Below are 24,713 nucleotides of genomic sequence, written 5' to 3'. Positions count from 1 at the left end.
AAAAACAGTCCCACCGCAAAAACAAGGTAACTGCATAAATTGGACCCACAACAGCTCTCTTCAGGTCTTACAATTGTCTCCTAAATCTCACATCAAGACAGGAAAGAGAGAAAGCAATATATTGGGCCAGATCTCTATGATGGCAAAGGGAAAAATATATTTTCACTTTGTGTGTTGGGAGTAGCCTTAGTTTCGTTTCATTGTCAGAATTTTAAAGGTTTTCTCTAGGATGCAGTGGCAAAAAAATATCCACCCTTCGTAATAAACGAAAAGTTAAATCTGAAGACCGTGCACCTTTAGGACGAGTTAGGACAGAAGGACCCAGTTAAGTACAAGCACAATAAAACTTTAGACCAAGCCTACAGCACAAAATGTATAAGGTACATTTGTAATTAATGGAACAGTGCAAATGTTGTTTTGATCTAGTTTTCTTCCGTGAGTTAGGATTATTCAGTTTTCCAATTCAAGGTCTTATATATCATAAACATGCTGCGATCGAGAAAAAAAATTGTGAGATAAAACATTTGATACTGATGTTTGTACCTGTCTGGGACCTGCTGGGCGTTATAAAAATATAACCGCAATATTAAGGAGATGTGCTGCTGATATGTGCTTCACTAAAACTTTTCTGCTTACAGACATAGGGACACTCAGAACCTTTTCACTGGTACAGTATAACAAGTTTTTTCTCCATAGAGTGATATTTTGATACCTTCATTGCTTGCCAGTTGTCGTATAACAATAGAATCTGATGCTCTTGGATTTTAGCTGGCATATTTGATTTAATGTTTTGTGTGCTTTATTACTTGCATGTGTATTAGCAATAATCACCAAAATATTGGCTTTACTGAAATGGAGTCTTCAGTTCATACCCTTATATTGTGTTTAGATAAATAGACTCATTGTGACACAACATCATTATTATTATATATACAGGCATGGGACCTGTTATCTAGAATGCTTGGGACCGGGGCTTTCTGGATGATGGATCTTTCTGTAATTTGGCTCTTCATACCTTAAGTCTACTAGGAAATCCTTTAAACTTTAAATAAACCCAACAGGCTGGTTTGGATCAAGAACAAGGTACTGTTTTATTATTGTGTAGAGAAAACAGAGCAGACACTTCCAAAGACCTATGATTGAGTATCTGAATGATATGAAACGCGTAAGGCTGTATCCTTGTGTACCAGAATAAATTACTTATTATTTGACAAGTCTGCCTGGAGGATTTGGTCTTTGGAAGTGCCTGCTCTTTTTTCTCTACACAGTGGTCCGTCCCTCAGCTGAAGGTTCAGGGCGGTGCACCTGGACCTCTTCTCACAATTTGTGAGTTTTACTTTTTGAGACCTGAGAACTTTATATGCCTTTCCATAATTGTGAGCTTTCTGGAAAACAGGTTTCCGGATAACGCGTCCCATACCTGTATATAGTTAGAGTGTAAGTAACTCGTGACACCTTCACAAATAACTTTCTGTTTGAATCTTCTGTGGTGTAAAAACAAATATTTGTTTTATCCATTTTCCTCATAATCCAGGTACTTGTGGACCTGGACCCCCCAATATTTGTCCTTTGATTTCTTTGATTTCTTTTTAATGTGACTACGAAGCAATGAGTTGACAAAAACATGTCCTTCTCCAAAGGTCTTCATAGTTTTCATGAAGTTTGGAAAGATGTTTTGGTGGCTACATAAAGAAAGCTGAATAGCATATAACACAAAAACAGGTGGTAAAACATTACTGAAGACTCATTCCAGTGTGGCTTAGAAACTCACCAAGCTGTGAATCTAACGTTTCGAAGGATTTTAATCCATCAATCGAACGATTTTCCTTCTATCTGAAATTGCTAGAAAAGCCTATGGGGACCTTCTCCATAGGCTAACATTGGTGCTCGGTAGGTTTTAGGTGGCGAAGTAGGTGGTCGAAGTTTCTTTTAAAGAGACAGTACTTCGACTATTGAATGGTCAAATAGTCGAACGATTTTTAGTCTGAATCGTTCGATTCAAAGTCAAAGTCGTAGTCGAAGTAGCCAATTCGATGGTCGAAGTAGCCAAAAAAATACTTCGAAATTCAAAGTATTTTTCATTCTAATCCTTCACTCGAGCTAAGTAAATGTACCCCTTAATAAAGATGAGGGATTAGCGTTTCAGACAGTGAAACTAGAAAGAATCAAAAGTCATGGAAGTAGGATGATAATAATATCGCCCATAAATCCTCTTAGTATATGACTAGAGATTTCCAATACATGTGCATTGTTGAAACATCATAATTATACAAAAGGTGGTTTACCTTTAAGTTAATATGTTATATGTTATAAATGACTAATTCAAAGCTTCTTTTCAATTGGCCTTCATTTTTTTCTTTTTATAGATTTGGAAATATTTGCCTTCTTCTTCTGACTCAGCTTTGAAATGGGGGTCCTATCTAAAAAACAAATGCTCTGTAAGGCTATATACTATTGCTATTGCTACTTTTTAAACTCATCTTTCTATTCAGGTCCTCTCCTATTCATATTCCAGTTGCTTAATCAAATCAATGCATGGTTGCTAGGGTTGGTTGGACCCTAGCTACCAGATTGCTGACATTGTAAACTGGAGAGCTGCTGAATAAAAAGCAAAATAACGCAAAAACCACAAATAGATAAAAATGAAAATAAATTGCAAATTGAATCAGAATATCACTCTTTAAATCATACTAAAAGTTGATATAAAGGTGAACAACTCTTCTAGGTAAGTCTAGATTTAAGTGTGAGTTAATGAGGATGCCTTGAAAAAAAAACCTTAGATTTATAGTTGTAACACTCTAATGTTGCCCACATGGGCAAAAAAGCACCTGAAAATACCTTTGAATTGAAAAACCTGGCAACTGAGTGTTTAGAATCCCTTAATTTTGTGAATATGCTTTCTTTAACATTTTCATATGATTACATGATTCAGCAAACTCAGTTAGTAAAAACAACTGTTTGGAAAGTCTATTAAGACAATTAAAGGAGACGGAAAGGCATCCTGCACTTGGGATAGGAGCACCGCCCTGGGGTTTCAGGTACATCAATACAATCACTTGGGGGTGCCTAACATTTAGCACCCCCAAGTGCAGGATGACTTTCCTTCTCCTTTAAGGAAGACACAAACTAATATTATCAAGTGTCCTTCTTCCTCTCTATGTTAAGGGTTGTCCTGTAAAATAAAGCAGAGGAGTCAAGAACATAGCCATGGTTGCTTGATTTTGAGGTGGCTTTGCCCTTTATTGCACTGTTATGCTGTTATGCTGTTATGTTGTTCCGGCACGGAGATCCAGTAGACAGGGACCAAAGGTGGAGTATAAAATGGGACCAATAAATAAAGTGTTGACTAAGGGGGTGTGGGGGGCAATGTGCACAGATGAGGTATGAAGTTTGAGCAGTTTATGACTCAGCCACCAGTGTTGTGAATTCTAAGGAGACAAAAAAAGAAAGTGGAGATCAGATAAAATCTTTAAACACAAAGGTCAATCAATTAAACAATTAGGAACACAGAACTGTATTTACTGAACCCACTGATATTCGATCAAGCTCAAAATCGGAGGCATGATTATATTTCTTGCCCTTTGCTACTGTAATCTGGAAGTATTTGTAGTTATTTACATAAAACATTTGTCTTACTTTGACATGCCAGTGGAATATTTTGGCTTTTTCCTGGTATTGCAATTAGGGGTTGGGGGTGAATATAGTCTTAACATATTCAGGCACTGACATTTAATTAAGAAGAATTGCGTCAAGATCCGTGGTAAGTTTAGTGATCCAGACTAGTATGCATTGAAAGGATAAGGAAACCTAGGGGCACATTTACTAAGGCTCGAATTTCGAAGTGGTAAAACTTCTAAATTCGACCATTGAATTGTAGAAATTCGATAGTCGCAGGTTTTTTTGAGTGAATTTAGTTGTTTTCGATTGAATTCAAATAGTACGATCGATCGTTGAAATCGTTCGAACGATTTAATCGATCGATCGAATGATTTTCAAAAAAAAAACTTTGACTTCTAAAAACTTAGCCAAATGCTGGCTATAGATCTAGGAGGTCCCCCATTGGCTAACATAGCAATTCGGCAGGTTTAAGGTGGCGAAGTGTCGAAGTCGAAGTTTTTTAAAGAGACAGTACTTCGATTTTCGAATGGTCGAATATAAACTTTTTCAATTCGAATTGAATTTTGGCCTATTCGATGAATAAAAGTACCCAAAAATTACTTCGAAATTCCACGTTTTTGAATTAGAAAATTCACTTCGAATTCACTTCGACCCTTAGTAAATGGGCCCCTTAAAGGGCATGTAAAGGCAAAAAAAATAAAATCCCATTTTTACTTTCTTTAATGAAAAAGAAACCTATCTCCAATATACTTTAATAACAAAATGTATACCGTTCTTATAAGAAACCTGACTGTATGTAGTGAAATTCTCCCTTACTGCTGTGGATAGGAATTGTCAGACGGTCCCTAACTGCTGAGCAGGGAAACAATCATTCTTATGAACAGCAGGGGGAGCCCCCGCCTTATTTTCCAGCCATGCAGAACTCAAGCAGCTTTGTTTATGATGATCCCTGAGCAGTCCAGACCACACTGAGCATGTGCACAGTCTTAGTCTTGCAAAGATGTTTAACAAAGTTACACGATGGTGACCCCCTGTAGCCAACTTTGAAAGCATAAATCATTTGTTTGATTAGGCTTGTGGTGCAGTAAGTTCATGTTTATATTTAGTATACAAAATACAGCATTTCTTGCCTTATTCTATTTTAGAATTTACATGCCCTTTAATGTAATTATAGGGTGCCAATGTCCACTTTAACCATCCACCCCCAAAGATTAAAATGTGCATTAGCTTTAATAGTACTGATAGTATTAACGTTGCTTGAGCCTGATCATACCAAGCAAAGTATGCTAGAAACTATAAACAAGGTTCAATAACAAAGCTAATAAATTAGACTGTCCAGGAATAGAATGCAGATATACATGCAGCTTTGTATTGAAGTTGTTTATTGTGATAGACAGTTAGCTGTAATATATTGTTTAGGCAAAAGGATCCCACGCAATAAACTTGACCTAACTGTCAATCAAAATCTGACGCCAGCATGGAGAGAGACAGATTGCTGAGAGGAAGGTAGTGACGAGTAACCTGATTATATCAGAATCAGTACAGGATTATTATTGGTTGTATGCATTGAGAAAAGATGAAGCTCCCAGTAACTCACTAGTGTAAACCAGCATATACAACAGAGGAGTCATAAATTAAAATAATTGGCCATACAATGAATTGTACAGTTTTCATATCTTTTCTTGCTCAATATTTATATACTGTATGTCAGCAAATTCCAAGACACGTATTTGTTGGAAATTCATTTTCCTAATCCCTACTCCAAAGCATAAGAACTAGATGAGATTTCCAGCTTTAAACTCAATCAAAAATTAGGCTCGTCCCGCTGTCATGATTTCATGGTACTCATAAACATTCTCACTATACAGTCCAGCAGTGCTATTTATTCATAGGAGATGAAAAGTAATGACATTTTGTGATTGGGGGAGAGATGAAAGGATTTATTTCACAACAGACTTATCCAGGGTAGCGGTAATGGAAGCAATCTGCATGGTAAGGTATGTTGGGGGAAAGGCAACGCAATTAAAGAGAAGCTAAAGAGTACGTCTGTGCCAATAAGAGTTATTTTTAAAAATGTCTCAAGGGTTTATAAATGGCCTTTTGCTACAGAGAATATTATTGAACCACTGAGATAGTTAACTGACACATCTTCATAAGGCTCAGGCATGCAAGACTTGTGCTTCCACCAAAGAACCATTGATTTTTTTGTTTTAAAAATGGAATTCCTATTCAGAAACTTGAAAGAAATATCAGCAAACTCATCAACAGTCCCAACTTCACACCATAGCACAATAATTCTCTAATTGATACAAATAAGCATTCACAAAGATGAATACTGTTCAGATTTCACATGCACGTGTAGATGTTCTTATGTACAGGTATGAGATCCCTTATCTGGAAACCTGATACCCAGAAAGCTCCAAATTATGGAAAGGCCATCTCCTATACAGCCCATTTTAAGCAAATAATTCTAATTTTTAAAAATGATTTCCTTTTCCTCTGTAATAATAAAACATGACCTTGTACTTGATGGTAACTATTGGTGGCAAAACAATCCTATTGTTAATGATTATTTAGGGGCACATTTACTTAGCTCGAGTGAAGGAATAGAATAAAAAATACTTCGAATTTCGAAGTATTTTTTTGTCTACTTCGACCATCGAATTGGCTACTTCGACCTTCGAGTACGACTAAAAATCGTTCGACTATTCGACCATTCGAAGTACTGTCTCTTTAAAAAAACTTCGACCACCTACTTCGCCACCTAAAACCTACCGAGCATCAATGTTAGCCTATGGGGAAGGTCCCCATAGGCTTTCTAGCTAATTTCTGATTAAAGGAAAATCGTTCAATCGATTGATTAAAATCCTTCAAATCGTTCGATTTGAAGGATTTAAACATTAGATCGAACAATTATTCCTTCGATTGCTTGAATCCTATTCGAAGTCGAAGGATTTAACTTTGACGGTCGAATATCGAGGTTTAATTAACCCTCAATATTCGACCCTAAGTAAATGTGCCCCTTAATGTTGAAATTATTTTTAGTTGACTTAAAGTATCGAGATCCAAGTTACAGAAAAAAATTCCCGTATCTAGAAAACGCATGGTCCCAAGCAATCTGAATAGTAGATCTTTGCAAGAAAAACTTTTCCAAAACTCTAACATTCTTACTTTTTCTTTATAATTAAAGAAGCTATTTTTTTTATAAGAAGCAAATGTTTTGCAGCTCAGACATGATCAACCTACTTTAAGGGCCATGGCACCAAGTTTGCCTCTTAGTATGATTCCTGCCATGGTTTTAAAGTAATGTATGGTCAAAATACCCCAGATCATCTTCTGTTGTCTCCTGAAGTGCCAACAGCAACATGTGCCAGTGATTGTCACCTGAAAATGGGCACTGCTGAGCTATTACGCAATAATCGGGGGGCAATTTCCAACTGCCACTAAATTGAATTAATCCCAACAATAAGTTGCTTTTATTTACAAAAGGAAAAGGGTTCTTAAATAGGTGATTTTAATCAATTTTATTTTGGGTAATTATTTTCTTTATTTAAGCCAATTAAATATATTTAGAACAAGCCATTAGGAGCCATATATGTCCACTACCACAGTTGCATTTGTGCAACTTTCCCTGCAGTCAGTTGCACATGAGAAACAGGAAAAATCCAAGGTTTCTGTGATTCATTCCCTTTGCCGGATCAGATAATCCATTCTCCTTCAGATAAACAGCAGTTAAATTTGTGTAGATAAACCAGCGCTATAAGCTCGTGATAATATATAGTGTAGTATTTCTTAATTAATTAACACCCGCAGTGAAGTTGGGGTTAATTATTATTGGGCAGAGTGTCTATTTCCCTTCACCTGTGAGATGAACTTGCCCTTTAACCAAACTTTATAGGTGGCATTGTCTGTGTTTCCAAATGTTATACTCACAGACGTTTAAGAATATTGCTTGAGTTGTAAATAGTCGTTGCCCCTTTTTAAGCGTTGTTAACATCCATCGATTTCTAAAGAGATGTGCACAACATCGTGTAAAAAACCTTTAGTTTTAAATGAGAAAATTGCACTCACATAAATATGCTTGAAATTAGCATGTAAATAGTCAATCCGTGGGTATTTCCAGCTCCAGTGTTTCCGCTCCGAAAAGGACGATGGTTATAGCCGGCGTTGTGTGCGTGCCATGCTGGGCTCACCTGGATGACGTCACAGCCTCTGTGACGTCATCCAGGGGATGACGTCAAGCAATATTCTTAAATGTCTATGAGTATAAAATCTGGAAACACAGACGGTGCCATCTATAAAGTTTGGATAAAGGGCAAGTTAATCCCACACGTGAAGGGAAATAGAAACTCTGCCCAAAAGATAATTACCCTAACTTCACTGCAGGTGTAACAATTAATTAAGAAATACTACACTATATATTATCATTTTTCTGTCTATCCCGAGCTTATAGTGCTGGTTTATCTACACAAGTTTAACAGTTGCACATAAGACTCCATTCATTAATGGTACTAATGTCAAATTTACACTTTTTATAGTTGTCCTTGGTGCTGTTCAGTCATTCCTGCCTCTGAATCAAGCTCAGTTGCACCTATTGATGCAGAGAAACCCTGGAGCTAGTGCCACTCCTTGACTTGGTGCAAGTTCCAGTGTTCCCTTGCAAATGCAATTGCATAATTTTGCATCATGTGCAAATGCTCCGATTGACATTGGGGGAAGCCTGGAGATACTGCCACCCTAAATGTGCCTGTAATTCCAGGTTTCCCACAGTATGACATAAATAGGTGCAAAAGGATCACACACTAACACCGCGTGGCAATTAATGTGCTGCAATCCCCACATAATAGCACAACTATGTGGTTGTTCGCAATGATGATGGAATTCTGTAAAAAAACTGCATTGTGTGGCTAAGAACATGGTGATTTGCACACTGCGCTGCATTGACAAATGAGGCATATGGCTGTTTTGTGGGATTTTAATTGCTGAACAGAGATTGCACCATGATCTTCTACTGTTCAAAAAGAAAACAAAAGTCAGTCCAAAGAAGAATCAATAGTTGGAAGAAATTCAGATACTCTACAGAAGAAGAGATCACTGTTTGCATGTTGTACTGTGCTTTGTTATCATTGATTCTTAACATAAATATAGATTACTGACCTAGTAGGGGTATCCTGCAAGATGTTTAATGTGTCAGCAACATCTCTCTCTCTATATTGCAATTCACATAGCCTAATAAGGCATTTCCAAACATTTGCAAACTTTGCAAACATTTATTCGCATTGAGAAGGGAGGATTATGAATGATTTTTGCATTAGCGACAAATATTACATTCTCCCATTAGATACACAGATATATATTTTCACTGCCCCTTCCAAATAAACTGCATCCAAACCAGCTATGATATGCACACAATAGTATACCTCCCAACTGTCCCATTTTCTGGGGGACAGTCCTGATTTTAACAGCTAAGCCTGCAGTACCAGATTTTTATTAAAAAGTCCTGAGTTCCTCTTTGATCTCCTGCACTGAAGCCAGAAAAAGATACACATTTTCTGAAAATAAAAGACTTAAAATAAGAGACTTTTTGGCAGAGATCAGAACACTCAGCATCTGCACTTAAATACATTTGTAACTATTTAAGATAAGTAGGTCTCTTGGGAGAACTGAGTCTAACAGCTTAAAGGGCAATTTCACCTTCATTAGCAAAACTGATGTAACACATAAAACATGGTCCTAAAACTCCCAGAAATGTGTTCAAACTTTCATAACCTGGCAATTTTTTTGCAATGGACATGGTAATTAGTGGGTGTGGCCTAAATGGATGTGCACCCGGGCCCCACAGCGTATATTTCCGTCACTGCACTCCAGCCATGAGGCAAGCTGAGAAACTTGCCTTCGACTGCAGTGCCCCACAGGTTACCAGGGGAATTCTGTTTTTAAATTGGAATATATCTACTATAGCAGAGAGCACATTTGGCCAAAGGAGGCCAAAACACCCCTGCCCATACTTACATATATTAATAAAGAATTATTATTGTTTACTACAATATACATGCAGTGTTGGACTGGCCCACCACGATACCAGGAAAACTCCCGGAAGACTCTCTTGCTTCTAACCATTTAGTTTATTTCATGGTCATTCCCTTTTTCTTTATGGGAAAAAAGAGGCATAATAATGGAAGAATAAGATATAGAAAGTAGATATAAATGACTAGAAGAATAAATAGGTTGAGTGAGGATAGGAAGAATAATAGTTTGGAAAGTGGGCCCACGGTCTAAGGTTTCTTAGTAGGCCCCTGGCATCTCAGTCCGACACTGTATACATACATAGGGCTTGTAGGGATCCCTTCTAGGTTTGCAGTAGTGTAACATGTCTTCAATAAACATGTACTATGATTTTACTTAAGGTGATATGGGTCTTGCATATGTTTATACCGGGGGCCGCAAGTACAAGAGCACTAAGGGGTGCAAAAATGTGCCCTTTAATGCTCAACTACATCGATTTTGCACTCCCCTTTACGCTGTGTTCTGTACTGAGCAATGGCTGAAAAATGCGGTGCACAGGTCAGGCCTGCCCTTACAGCCTGCCTAAGGGATGAGAGGTTGTGACACCTATGGCTGCACACCTACCTGCCTGCCTAACGCAGGCCACACTCGGTTCAAAGAGCACTCAAAAAAGGTGCTCAAAAAGGGAGCATGCCTGTGTCAATTCACACAATACCCCAATCAGTGGGCAAAAGTACAAAAAAATGCCTTTTTTGCACTTTGCATACTGTGTAAGACATTGTGCATGAACCCTTATATGTACACTATGTAGTAAATACATGTTTCTGGGCCTCAGCATCATGAGGAATTAGTCTTAGTTAGTTAATTGTTATGTGTATGGGGATATATGGGTATTGTGATCCTCTTTTATATGATGTTATGGTGTGATTGAATTAGCACAGACTACAATTCAGTGTTTCTGTCAAAGTCAGTATATTATGGTGCAATGCTTTCATTGAATCTGAAGTTATAGCTGCATACAGAAACCGAAACTGAGTCCAGAGGCCTGTAGCTATTTGCACACATACAACCTCAGTGTACAAAGTGTGCATAAATGGCATTTTCTTTTGCTCTTTGCATTGTGCCTTTGGCTTTGCATATGAGGCCTACAGTTTTCATTTAACAAAAGAACTAGAATTTAAAACCAGATTATCCAGTTTGATAATCTGATAATCATGCATTTTAGGGTTCTCTCTGATCCTTATTGATTGGCATAGTAAGTCTGCATGAAACACAAGCGTTTATTAATCAGTTCTTGTTTAACTGTTCTCATTGTTTTTATTTTCCTCCTAATCCTTAACCAGAGGAACAGTTGTTCTGAAGTCAGAACTAAACACACACATACCATCTACTCCGATTTTGCCGTCTCCATCTTTGTCACCTGCGGCGAGGAGTGTCTTGGTTTCCTTATCAGAGAGAGCGCGGCCATCTGGGGTGAATCCTTTTAATACAAGCCTGCGTGACAGAAATAGTCATTCTCTTTATAGAAAAGCAATGGTGGATTCTTCAGCATCTGGTACATTTTAGTAATGCTACAATAGACACAAATAAATTCACTGGTCCCACCATGCAAAATAGTTTGCTTTTCCATGCAATTCATTGCAATTCAGTGCTACTTTGACACTGTAATCTGAGTCTTTCTCTCATAATATTATTTCAGGACTTTTTGGCCCCTTTCCTTCATCCCAACGAATTTATAGTTTTACTTTTTTTCACAGATAAATATTTTTTTGAAATGGCCAGTCATGTGGTTATTGAATAGGTTCTAGCTCAAACCTGTGGAAGATTTTGCTGTCTGTGTAATTGTTGACTTAATTGCCATCTAATTTGAGGGTTTTTCTTGGGGAAAAGCAACACTTTGTCCTTATTTAATACAGACATGGCCCCAGTGAGTTTGTAGTGCTTGTGGGAAGGGCAACTCCAAACAAGTAAGTTATATAAGTTGCTTTTTCTGGATGTGTTTTACATTCACTGGTTCAAATGCACCAGATGTCATATGGTATTATATACCCAATGTATGCAATTGTATACAAGGTGCTGTTTATTGGGCACATATGAAAAGCCAAATGGCATGAGCATCCACAAAAATCTGTTCATGCCACTGAAAACATACACTTACAAACGATATGTTTGAAGAACTAACGCTTAACATAGAAGTAGACTAGAAATGTTGTACATTATGTTGTTCTGTAACAGCCCAAGGCAACCACATCCCTTTAGATGTGAAGATCTGTGTCTCTGAACACTCTCCCTATAGCAATATGCCCCTTTTAACAATATACAGTATACTGTATATAAAATGCACAATACAAGGATAATTTTGTATTACTTGTTCTGCTCGGTAGCCAGTGTATTATGAATCAAAAGCAATACCAGCTTCTATGAGGACCCCTAAGCGTAGCTTTTCAGCAGTGCCCAGAGCACACTGAGCATGTGCAGGGCCGGATTTACATAGAGGGCACCCCTAGGCCCACTGCCATTCGTCACCCTGTCCCCTCCCCTTTATTCGTGCAAATTTTCATCATTGGGACTGAAGCAATGGGGATTGGCGTACGGGAGATTTAAAAAACGTTTGTATTTCCTGTGCATCCCCGGTGTTTTGAACCAATGTGGGTGTGGTTGGGCAGCATTCCGCCCCCTAAAATGCTGCTGTCCTAGGCCCAGATCTTGGTGGCCTTTCCACAAATCCGGGGCTGAGCCACTGGCAGTGAAAAGATAGCCTAACAAGGTCCAAGATGTTAAGCTTCTGTGAACAACTTTAAAGGCCCATAATTGTTGAATTTCACTGTTGGTACAGTAAGTTCAGTACATAAAATACAGTATTGCTAGCTAGATCATTTTTTTGGCTTTAGTTCTACTTTTAAAAAAAATCTCCTACAAATACCATCTTGGCCATATGATTTCGTTTTGTTTGTTTAATTCAAGAGTGTGATTTATTAATCTATAATTATCTTTTTTCTTTTCTTTGAAAGAGTGAGCAAAAAAACAAGTATAAACCCACTTGAGTTCATCCTCTTCTATGAATCCACTTCGATCCTGGTCGAGAATGTGGAAGACTTTTTTGACGTCATCGACGCTCTTTTTCTTCAGGCCGACCAACTCGAAGAATTTCTTGTGGTTAAATGAGTCAGCGGCTGGAGAGATTGAGAATACATAGGTCTAAATGATGAGGGGGATCGATCAGGAAGAATTAAAAAGAAAGGCAGGAGACATAATGTAGCCTTGCAAGTTATTAGGATGACCACAAAGACTAATGACCATCAAAAACCAAAAGGAGTGTGCCATTGTGAGTAAATAATTGATAATGGAATATACTGTACATATTAATACCTGGTTAATAATATTGCTGTTTCGTTGCCATGCTACAGTTTTAGGGGATCATTTTCTAATAAACAGCCAGCAAGTCAGCTGTTCAGAAACCAACATGTGATTGATTTCTATGAGTTACTAGAAGTGGACAAAATATACTCATTTTATTACATTAGTCTAAAGTCTTATATTGTCACTTGTGTAGGTGCTTGTTACACATGCTGTGTTTTATCATACATCTATGATACATATACCAAGGACCGGTAATGCCATAAACTGAAAAGGTTTATTTCTTTTTACAATTTCACTTTTACCAGCATCTACAAATTAACTATTTCTTGCCAAAAGGGCCATTCTACAGTTATGTAGATAGTCATGCAGAATAGCATTTGTCCACGGTTTATTTTCCTGTAAAACCAATGCATTCTACGCAACTTATCTTTTTATGTTTACATGCCGTATAGCCCAATTTCAATTGGAATGGCTGCCCCCGTGGCTACAGGGTATTTTCTTAAAGTATAAATAAGTGCATGCTTGAAAATCATATTTACTGTAAATGCATACGACTCCCTTTTTATTTTTGGCTGTTAACGGTTATTTAATACATAATATGGTTCTCAGAATCTGGACAGCAACTTTCCTTTGGAAGATCTCTGGATCTCCTGTAATCATCTTCAAGTATGAACAATAATATATAGTAATACTGCAATATCAATACAGATAGACACAAATTAAACAGAAATTGCATGTTCCTGTGCGTTCTATGAGGCTACTGCCTTCAATAGCTATAACATTTTGGAAGTTTGCTTGGGACATTGCTGCCTTGTATGGTGGACAGACAATGAAGGAATGTAATAAAAGCGAGTATAGCTACTGCATTGGATGTGTAGCATAAACAGAAGGGATAGTATATAGAAAATAAAGATTATACATTATAATGATTGGGGAGAAGAGATGCAGTGCAAAGCTCAGACATTAACACATGCACAAAGCAACACAAAGGGTTTGAGACTGGATTAAATAATTATATATTTTCAAATTCCGAGTCCTTCTTTGTGAACAAGTGCATTTCCTATTCTTTTGAAGAATATAAGCACTGCATGCCATTTTCTTTTGGAGAATAGGTAACTACATTCATGTTATTTTACAGAAACTGCAGTTCATGTTCTTTTGTAAAATACAGCAACTGCAGTTCATGTTGTCTTTGAGTCCAATAGCATTTAAAGGAGAAGACCTTGAGTCTCCTACTAGAGATTCTGCCTAGAGAAACTGGTACAATACTGTTGAGTTATTTCACGTTACATCTGCACTTTTTACAAATAAATTCTGCTTTACCTCTTGCAATCACACAGGCACACCTTTCTTACCTGCAAAGGCCCCCACAGCATTTTTGATGTCAGCAGCAGCGAGAACATCAGTCATAGACATTGCGGCTCTGGATCTGCAGAAGAAGGAGACAGACTGAGTGGCAGAGTGGGTTCTGCTGGACTCATCACTTCTTGGGGCAGTTGACTTGACTGCGGCTGCTTGAATACACGCAACATCCCGTGATAAAGTGTGAGGGAGGGGGTGGTTGGCTCAGGATGCATCCACTGGCCGGATGCCATGGGGCACTATGCCAGTCATCTGAGCATGCACCAGTTTTACCTTATCCACTGTGTTTAGTGCAGTATGAACTAGGCCAGTGATTTGGTAGGGATAAAAAAGCAGCAGAAACTATATAGGCTGCATTAACGCATTCCCTGCTGCAGTGGTTACTATGAGACAAATGCTAATGTTCTGCAGTTGCATTGAATTTTTTCGTTCTCTTTTCTCACACAGAGAGCCGTTATTGATTCAGTTTTCCTTGTGTTTGATTTTGCATCATTTCCCATCAGTTTATGCTTTCTACTGCATACATATGCTGCACTGCTGCACTCCAATTCTTGCTTCTTACTCTGAAGTCTTGGGTTAATGTCAACCTTATTTAATTCTTATACAGCATTTAACTCTTACAGAATCATGACAAAGGTGTTTTATATTCTATAATAGAACACGGAAACTGCTTCAAATTTTAAAGAGCTCACTAATGTCAAATAATGGTACCATGCTGCAGCCCAATTTGACTTTCCACACCCAGTAACAACAAACATTCCCATGGGTGGATTTTAATGAAGGTTTGGGGAGGCTATGACCAACAAGACCATGGAGGTATCATACATTAAAGGGGTTGGTCACCTAAGAATAAACTTTTAGTATGATGTAGAGAGTAATATTGTGAAACAATTTGCAACTAGTCTTCTTTTTATTACTAGTGTTTTTTTGATTATTCAGTTCTCCAGTTTGGTATTTCATCAACTATTTTGATGCTAAGTTCTAAATTACCCTAGAAACCAGACAGTGGCATAAAATGTGAGGATAGCAGATGAATCGGAGAGACAAAGTGACAATAACAATTGTTTCCTCACAGGACAATAGTTTTTCTGCTGCCGGAGTCCGTGACCCCCATTTAAAAACTGAAAAGAGTAAAAAAAAAGAAGGCAAATGTGCTCAAAAATGATAAACAGAAAATGCAGACCAATGAAAAAGTTGAAAAGAATGGGCCATTCTACATACGTACCTACTAGAAGTTACATACATACAAAAAGGTAGAAAAGGTGTATAAACACTGTATGAACGCCCAGAAATAAATATAAATGTAGTTTTTTTCTACATGAACATACCTGATAGTGGGTGGTGAACTGATTCTTTGAAAATAGAGGGACTTCAAGTCCCAGAATTCATCACTTCACAATGGAAAATGACATGCATTCAATTTTGTGCCTAAGACATTGATCCCCAACCAAAAGCTCTTGAGCAACATGTTTATCATCAATCCCTTGGATGTTGCTCTCAATGGCCTTAAAGCAGGTGCTTATTTTTGAATTCCTGGTGCTACCAAATGGCTAATCGCAGCACTTATTTTGTCCCACCCAGGAACATGTTTATGCATCTGTGCATGTTTTTTACATCTGAATGTGGCTCACGGGTTAAAAAAGGTTGAGGACCTCTGGTCTAAGGGATGTTAGGAAATTGCTTGTATGATTTATCATGGTCTTCTTTCAATCTGTGTAATCAGGTATGTTTATGTATATGAAAAATACATTAATAATTATTTCTGGATAGTTACTGATTATGCACCTTCTCTACATAAGCCCAATTAAATGAGCTTGTCAAAAAGGTAGTTATATTTTCCCCTGACGTTGGCTCTGTGTTGATACTAATATGTTCTGGGGACAATAAATATGCAGTACTGTATTTATCCTACCACATGTTCTGGGGTATAATATATGGAACTGTCCCTGAGACAGTTCAAAGCAGTCTGTGAAAAAAAGCCTTTAATTAGAATTCCCAGATACAAACATCACCCTACAGTACATCTATGACATTCCCCTTGATCCATTAAGCTACACCCTTGCTAGCCTCTTGAATGGTGGATACGACACAATACAAAAGGTTTAGGGAACACTTCAAGTGCTTTTGGCTTAAATCATGCTTTAAATGAGAACTACAGCTTAATTTAAGAAGTAGGCTAGAAATGTACCAGCCCAAGGCAACCACAGACCTTTATTGGTAAAAATGTGTGCCTCTGAAGGTGCCCCAGTAGCTCCCCATCTTATTTTCTGCTGATGCACTGCACATGCTATATATATATATATACTGATCTTCGTCAGGAAAAAAACTGGAAACGATGAGTCCAATAAAGATTTTTTGTTTTTGCACCAAGACCCTGTGAGTGTCACACCCTGCTTTATGCTATATATATATATATAAATATATACAACTGGAATAATGGACAGCACTCATCAATAATGCTCAAAACTTGTATCAAATAGTTAAAATGTTACATCACCATAAATGTGCACACAATTGTTTCACATGGCTTGAGAGAGAGCCTTTATTGGCTCGAAGCGTCGCTGTTACAAATGTGCACATTTATGGTGATGTAACTTTTTTACTATTTAATACAAGTTTTTGTGCATTATTGGCGAGTGCTGTCCATTATTCCAATTGTATACATTATGGAGGACTGACTGGAGACCTCAAGGGACGTACACATACAGCATAACTATATAAGCGTGAGTGCTGTTACTATTGTTTATAATCCATTTATATATATATATATATATATATATCATATAAATGTCACACTATAAGGCTGAGGTTGATAATTATTGGTACATGACAGCACAGAAACTAGATTACAATGTAATTCTCCTACCGCACACCTGTAGTTCACCAATCCTGCAAGCTGGTGGTGCGTTCCTTCCGTTGACCCGGCCGGGTCCCTTAGCAACCAATGTGTAAAAGAAACGGATCCGCACACACACCGATTAGTGCAGTCGGGGATTATCCCCTTTTATTCAGCCACCAAACATCAACGTTTTGGGGGGGGGAACACCCAGGATCCTGATGAAGGGTGGGTGTTCCCCCCCGAAACGTTGATGTTTGGTGGCTGAATAAAAGGGGATAATCCCCGACTGCACTAATCGGTGTGTGTGCGGATCCGTTTCTTTTACACATTAGCACAGAAACTAGCACAATTAGCATCAGATTTTAATAATCAGCCCTGTAGTATCAGCTTACACTGTATAACAGGCCAACCTCATTTTCTGCTTGATGATTCGCATTAGCTTCTCAACAGCTGCCTAGAGCACACTAAGCAAAATCTGAGATGGGGAGCTCCTGTGCAAAACTCTGAAATTCTGGATCATTTCTGCTATAAAGATGCTGAACCTTTAGGCTGGTTCAATAAGTTCAGTATTAAAATATGGCATTTCTAGCCATATTTATTTGTCGGCTGTAGTTCTACTTTAAAGGGATTGTTCACCTCTAAATTAACTTTTAGTATGATGCAGAGAGTGATATTATGAGACAAATATTATTTGTGTTTTTTTAGATGTTTAGTTCTTTATTCAGCAGCTCTTAAAATTTTCAGTTTCGTGAAAATTGGTTACCAGGGTTCAAATTACCCCTAGCAACCATGCATTGATCTGAATAAGAGACTAGAATATGAAAATGAGAAAATGGTCTGATCTGAAAGTTGAGTAATAAAAAAAAATAGCAACAACAAAACATTTGTAGCCTTACAGAAAATTTATTTTTTTTAGATGGGGTCAATGACCCCCATTTGAAAGCTGGAAGAGGCAGAAAAAATAATTCAAAATCTATATTAAAAGAAAAAATGAAGGTCAGTGGAAAAGTTGCTTAGAATTGGCCATTCTATAACATACTTTACATTCAATACCCCCCTTTAAAGTGATTCTGAAAGAGGGCAATAAAGAGTGATTTTGAGTTGACCTTACAGGTTTGGGATACAAAAAAAAAGACAAACAATAAATTCACACATGCTATAATTATTTTAATACAGATCCCTTCATCCTTGCATTATATTTCTCGTGCATATTATGAAAGATTATTTAAAATTATTATTATTAATAAATTATTATTATTAAACATTGTTTTACTGCTTTCTCATAAGTTATCCCGAGAGTGCTTTTGTGGGCACATTTACTATTGGTCGAATATCCCCTCGATATTCGAACCTTGAAGTAAAATCCTCGTACGATTCGATTTAATCCAGTGATCGAACGATTTTCCTTCGATCAAAAAAAGCAAGGAAAGCTTATGGGGACCTTCCCCATAGGCTAACATTGGTGCTCCGTAGGTTTTAGGTGGCGAAGTAGGTGGTCAAAGTTTTTTTAAAGAGACAGTACTTCGACTATCGAATGGTCGAACGATTTTTAGTTCGAATTGTTCGATTCGAAGTCAAAGTCGTAGTCGAAGGTCGAAGTAGCCAATTCGATGGTCGAAGTAGCCAAAAAAAACCTTCGAAATTCAAAGTATTTTTTATTCTAATCCTTCACTCAAGCTTAGTAAATGTGCCCCTTGAAGAAAACTAAAATGAAATCTAATTAGGTTTAATCTTGGAGAAAAAACTGTGGCTACTGCTGCTATTTCCCACATGACAAGCTGACGGCAAAGGATGTAATCAATATATGAACTAGCCATGATGTTTTAATGCAAAAACCTAAACCAAATAGCATTTGCAGTGGTATTCTGCAGCTTTAAGTGGAGAGATGGCAGAGAGTGACTCAGAACTGAACGAAATGCCAAAGGTCTCTCTGTACTGCAGAGTTCTGCCAAGTGGCAGAGTTCTTCTTCTACAAATTGCTGACTGTGCAGAACTTTGGGTATTCTGCATACACCCTCCCCTTCAGTGTTCCCTGGTAACTGTAAGCTTTCTCCATCTCTGTGTGGAGTTGGCAATGATCCCTCATGCACTGTTCCCTGGCAGAGGCATCTGGATGTGAGCAATAGATATATGGGGAACTTGTAGAAGCTCAGCAATATTCTCCACTTCATGTACTTTCTTTTTTCCACTCTCACTGATAATGAAATCTGCACAATGAAACTCCACAAGCCTATCAGCATTATTCTTTTGACACATGGCCTTTATATATCTCTTTCTGAAGCATCATTAGGTATTATCTCAGTTTTTAGATTAGGACACCTTTTTTAAAGGTTAGTGGCCAATTCATGTTTGCACAAATGTTTTATTCTATTTGGCTGTAATTTTATCATAGTGACAAAAATGGCTGTTGATAGAGAACACAAAAGTCTAGTGATACCACCATAGCTTTGGTTATGTTTATTAGGTTTCTTGGTTGGTTGGTTGTGTTGACTAGTTGTTCCTTATTGCTTTGTATAGATTACATATCTACTGTTTTTATCTGGCATTAACATATTTCACATTATTGTCATTTATATACTCTTGCTCTTCCATCACAGAAAATATTGCTCTGTTGAATATGATAGTGAGGGGGTTAAAGATCCTAATTTATTCCAATATCTTAACAGTTTCCTGACTATGTGATTTATTTAAGGGCTAATAGAATAGTCTATTATTTTTAAGTAGAAAATGGATTAAGGGAGATTTAGCGTCCTTAATATTCATAGCGTAATTGAAAGATCAGACTCAAAGTATGAGGTTCACTAATGGATTTAAAGTTCAGGGGGCAGGTGTTAAAGAGCAGAGACGTAATAGAGTGAAAGGGCATGCTCTATATCTAGAAATGTATTTATAATCAGACTGCTAGCTAATAAAAGAATGGCTGGCACTTGGAATAAAATAACAGCGGAACCAGGTGATTGATATAAAGATTGATATAAAGGTCTATGTAGAAAATAAAAATTGTCAAAAAGTAAAATAACAGGTATCGGATCTATTATCCAGAATGCTTGGGAGCTCAGTTTAATTATCTAATGCTTGGGATCTGTACATAATTTGAATGACCTTAAGTTTTTTAAAATGATTTCATCATTAGATGAACCCGATAGGATTGTTTTGCCACCAATATTGGGTTGAGACATCTTAGTTATTATTGTACAAGCTACTGTTTAATTATTACAGAGAAAAGGGAAATAATTTTCAAAAATCAGAATTATAATTTCTTAAAACGGAGTCTATGGGAGATCGCCTTTGTAGCTTTCTGGATAACGGGTTTCCAGATAAAGGATCCAGTACCTGTACTAAGAGAATCTGAAACAAATTGTGACAATTTTCAGTTAATCCTTTATCTAAATGGTCCAAATTCATTATGGGGGTGATTTTTACAATAGGGTGCAGATGCAGAAATTGCTGGGACTGCAACTGGTATATCTATATAGCTGTGATCCTAATCCTGATTCAGATTGATTCAAACATACCCTGGCAAACCAACCTATACGCCTATTTAGCACATTTCCATCACACGTCCACAATTTACATATCAATGTTCTATAATGTCCAAGTTTGGATCACATATATGCTGCTACACAAATAATTCTATTACATTTATGCATGTAAATGTATTCAAAAGCCTCCAACAATCTGCTGCCATAAGTTTTAATCAGTTTCTTTAATATATACTTCCCTTTCATTATATCTAATTGGTATTTATTTCAAAGGAACTTTGTCCTGATGCATGTGTGGCCTTTTATTAAGCTATTAATATGATACATAACATTATGATGGGAAGATGATAAATCTCATTGACTTCTATATGTATCTCACAGTAAAAGCACTTAAGTATCTGCCTTTCTTTCCACTGATATTCCCCAGGGCCCTTTCTATAATATGTGTGTTTTTATATCTTGGATTACTTCCAGTACTTCCACTTAGAGTTGAAGACTATACTATTTTAGGCACCTTTTTTTTTTTTTATTAGAACCTATCTGACAGTAGTCTTTTGAATATTTAAAGAATCAACAACAACATTGCAAGGGATTTGTCAGACACAAAGGCTGACACAAACACAAGTCGGAGGATGTTGGGAAGAAATGTTGTCAGTTACCTTTCTGCATGTTGAGCTATGAATCGCTTGTGATGGCATAAACAAATCGAGGAATTGCCCGTTTTATTTCTCAAGCGATAACATCAGACATTGTCCTTTCTCCATATGTTTGCAATTGTTTGGAAAATACTCGTAAATCAATCCAAATCACAGTATTGCCCTTCTGCTGCCCTGGGACTGCAAATGTTGCCTACGCTATGGCTTTCATAACAAGCTGCATTCTCTTCAGATCTTTCACAGTGTGCCAGCTGACAATGTTTAACAGGAATCTATTCTATACCCTCCTTTTTTTCACACCCTGGTCAATTGCTATGCCCCCTTTAGACTTTGGCTGCCCAAAAACTTCTAGGATTTCAACACCCAAGTAGAGGCAGTTGTGCTTGTTTTCTCTCCATATTTAGTTCAGTCATTCTGCTCTCTTCCATTCTTAGTCCATAACTTTTTGTGTTTCATTCCAAATGACACCAATCCTTAACTCATCCATCTATAAACATGTCCAACACCAATCGATCTGTCATGTGTACCTGCTTTATGGAGTCACTACTGTTCACACTTTCATTTGCCATTATTTTAAGCCAACTATCTATGTAAAGACATATTTTTCTCTTTAATTACATTTGCTGAATGTCCATATTCCAAGCCACAAGGAACCATTAAGTTGTCAGTAGATGTCAGTATCTTAAATTAGAGCATCTCACCAACGCCAACAAATCATCTCTAATGTCAAAGTGCTCTTCCCTTCTTTCCAGTGCAATTACAATACTTTTTAAATGGCTATGCATGAAAAACAATATAAATATGGCCTAGCCTGTTTAATTTTTGCTATATATACTAATCTTACTAATATTTATGTCAGACCTAAACCCTTTTTATAGAATACCGTTAAGACAGTTTAAATTGCTGGCATTATCTAATATATATAATCCTGCTACATAAAGGGAAAAATTCATTGGGATACTTCCCTCCCAAACTGTAGAGCAGTGATAGACATCATTCTTCCCAGGATTATATAACATGTATCTACTGTCAGACTAATAAACCAGTTATGAATTTGTGCTGCTTCTCTGAACCAGATATTTTCTGACTTCCTACAGTATAAGGATCATGTGCAAAACAGTGACAACATTGACAAAACCATTTATTTGCACATTCAGATGTCCTCTTCTTCTTCAGTTTAGTTAGACCTGCACATAACCTTTGAACCCTTTATCAAACAACACAGAAATCTCTTATTAACGTCTTTATCAAACAACACAGAAATCTCCCATTAACTTCTGTCTTCACTCTACCTAATTACTTCCCCTCTTACCTAACTGTTCCAGCTTGATTCTCTGCTTAAACCCACTCATTGCTTGTTCTCCTGCTGCCTGCAGCCATTATGTACATATGCCAGCTAAAAACACACTTCAGTTCCCTGTATTTACATGTTTATTTACTGTTTTCATCAAATCTTTGCACTGGAATATAGAGGTGCTTGTTGCACCTTCCAACTAGCACATCATGCATGCTAGAATCATCATGGTGGCCATTTTCAAAAAATGCAGCATAATAGAAAGAATGAGCAAAACAGACATTTGATCGTAATGCCATTTGTTTGGAATATACAGGTATGTAATCTGTTATTAAAAATGCCTGAGATCTGTATTTTGTCAAATAAGGGATCTTTCCAGAATCTGGAGCATATAAAATATAAAAACATAAAAACAAAACAATATACGATTGTGTCACCCTGAATTTATGCTTGTACGGTTATTATCAAGTACAAAGTAAAAGGAAATCAGTCAAAGATAGCAATAGGAGTTCCTGGATAATGTGATTTCAGATAATAGATCCCATGCCTTATTTTCGCTTGAAAAGTCAAACCAGAGATGCCCATATGCTACATGATTGTGATGTCTGAATGTGTATCTCCTTAGCATGGAACCACCTATTGCAATTGCAAAAATACTTCTACCATCCTTGAGTCACAGTCTTCTTGAAAGCTCTCATCTGTCCTATTAATTCTCATTATTTACCATTCTATTTCTTTGCATATTTGCAGCACTTTTATAAATTTTCTGATGCATTTTTCAAGCACAACATTCCAAAAGAAAAACATCATCATTAAGATGTATCGTTGCTGTGAAGCACAAAGATTCCATTTCATCCCTGGTGCTATACTTTATCACATTCTCTACCATGTTATACTTTGCACCTAATAGATAATTTTTTCTCATTCTGGCACCTCTCTTTGCTTCTTAAACTTTCATCTATTAATACTCAGAAATGGAGAAAATAATTTTTCATGACATGTCAATTTCTTCATATATCTAATACCATATGCCCCTTTGCTGGTACTCACTAAGGGATGGATCAGGATCCGTGGGAAGGGCTGAAGGGAGACGATCAAAAGCCAGCGATGAGATGTTCCAGAGGAGGAATTTCATCTTAAATACTTTATCTATCTGTTCTATTTTGGGAAGGTTCATCCCCTCAACCTTCTCATCCTGGTCCCTTGGTGTCAGATACCCTGAGACAGCAGTAAAGGGATCATGTTTATTGACAAGTAACTCATCAAGAAACTCTATTAATACGCCTGGCAGAGGCTCAGCTCCTGGACTTGGTCTTCTGAGGCCAGAGGAAGGAGGGCTGGGAAAAGAAGAACCTGCCTGCAAACTAAAAGTTGGGGGTGGGGTAGATCTCCAGCTTGCTTATTTGTATTCTTAAATTAATTTAACTTAAAGACTTAAAACCATTTTAATTGGCAGCTAAATATCTGGGAAATGGTTTCAAAGAATATTTTGTACAACATCATGCAAGACAACTGGAGAAAGACTGGGCCTTATTGATATCCTAAATGGAACTGCTTTTGCAAGATCTGGATACACAAGCATACATTATTATACATTAATACAGGATGTAACCTACCAGTATGGCTGAAGATGAAAATTCACAGCTCTCCGTACTTTTTTTGTTGAATTTCTCGGATTTCCCTTAAATGATTTACAAGCCCAAGATCATGCATTTTAAAGACTATGAGATCCAAAATTCTCACTGGTTTGGAATTCACTCATCAACACTGTGGGTCAAGTTGTTTTCATAAATTTCTAAAAAAAAAACTTTTTGAAATATCATCTAATAATCAAACAACAATGGAATATTGCTCTTTGCGCTTGACTTTCTTTGGATTCCAATTGAAAGAGGCAGGCTGCTGTCCTGAAAAGTAAACAAGAATACAGATTGGAATGGAAATTCCATGGATTAACCACAAGTCGCTTGCCCCTCCTGTTCTCTGCAACAAGCCAGGACTCCTGAATGAATAAAGCAGGACACACACATAAGCTTGTTGATTTTACAGGTATGATTTTCAGAGCCATGACTTGGTGGAATCCTGTATTGTAAGCCTAA

At 37.2% G+C, this 24,713-nt stretch overlaps 1 protein-coding gene across 1 annotated transcript; it reads right to left on the bottom strand.

Moving 5' to 3' along the window:
* Positions 1–3,218: 3,218 nt before the first annotated feature.
* Positions 3,219–23,731, bottom strand: pvalb.S (parvalbumin S homeolog). Its single transcript, NM_001093858.1, is given in 5 exon segments — positions 3,219–3,428; positions 11,009–11,118; positions 12,665–12,797; positions 14,340–14,413; positions 23,668–23,731. Coding segments are annotated over 4 exon segments (333 nt in total). The 5' UTR covers positions 14,401–14,413; positions 23,668–23,731; the 3' UTR covers positions 3,219–3,399.
* Between the last annotated feature and the right edge of the window lie 982 nt (positions 23,732–24,713).

Source organism: Xenopus laevis, chromosome 4S, assembly GCF_017654675.1.
Source record: "Xenopus laevis strain J_2021 chromosome 4S, Xenopus_laevis_v10.1, whole genome shotgun sequence".
Taxonomy (NCBI): Eukaryota; Metazoa; Chordata; class Amphibia; order Anura; family Pipidae; genus Xenopus; species Xenopus laevis.
Note: the sequence above shows the minus strand (reverse complement) of the source record. Positions and strands in the feature narration are given on the sequence as shown.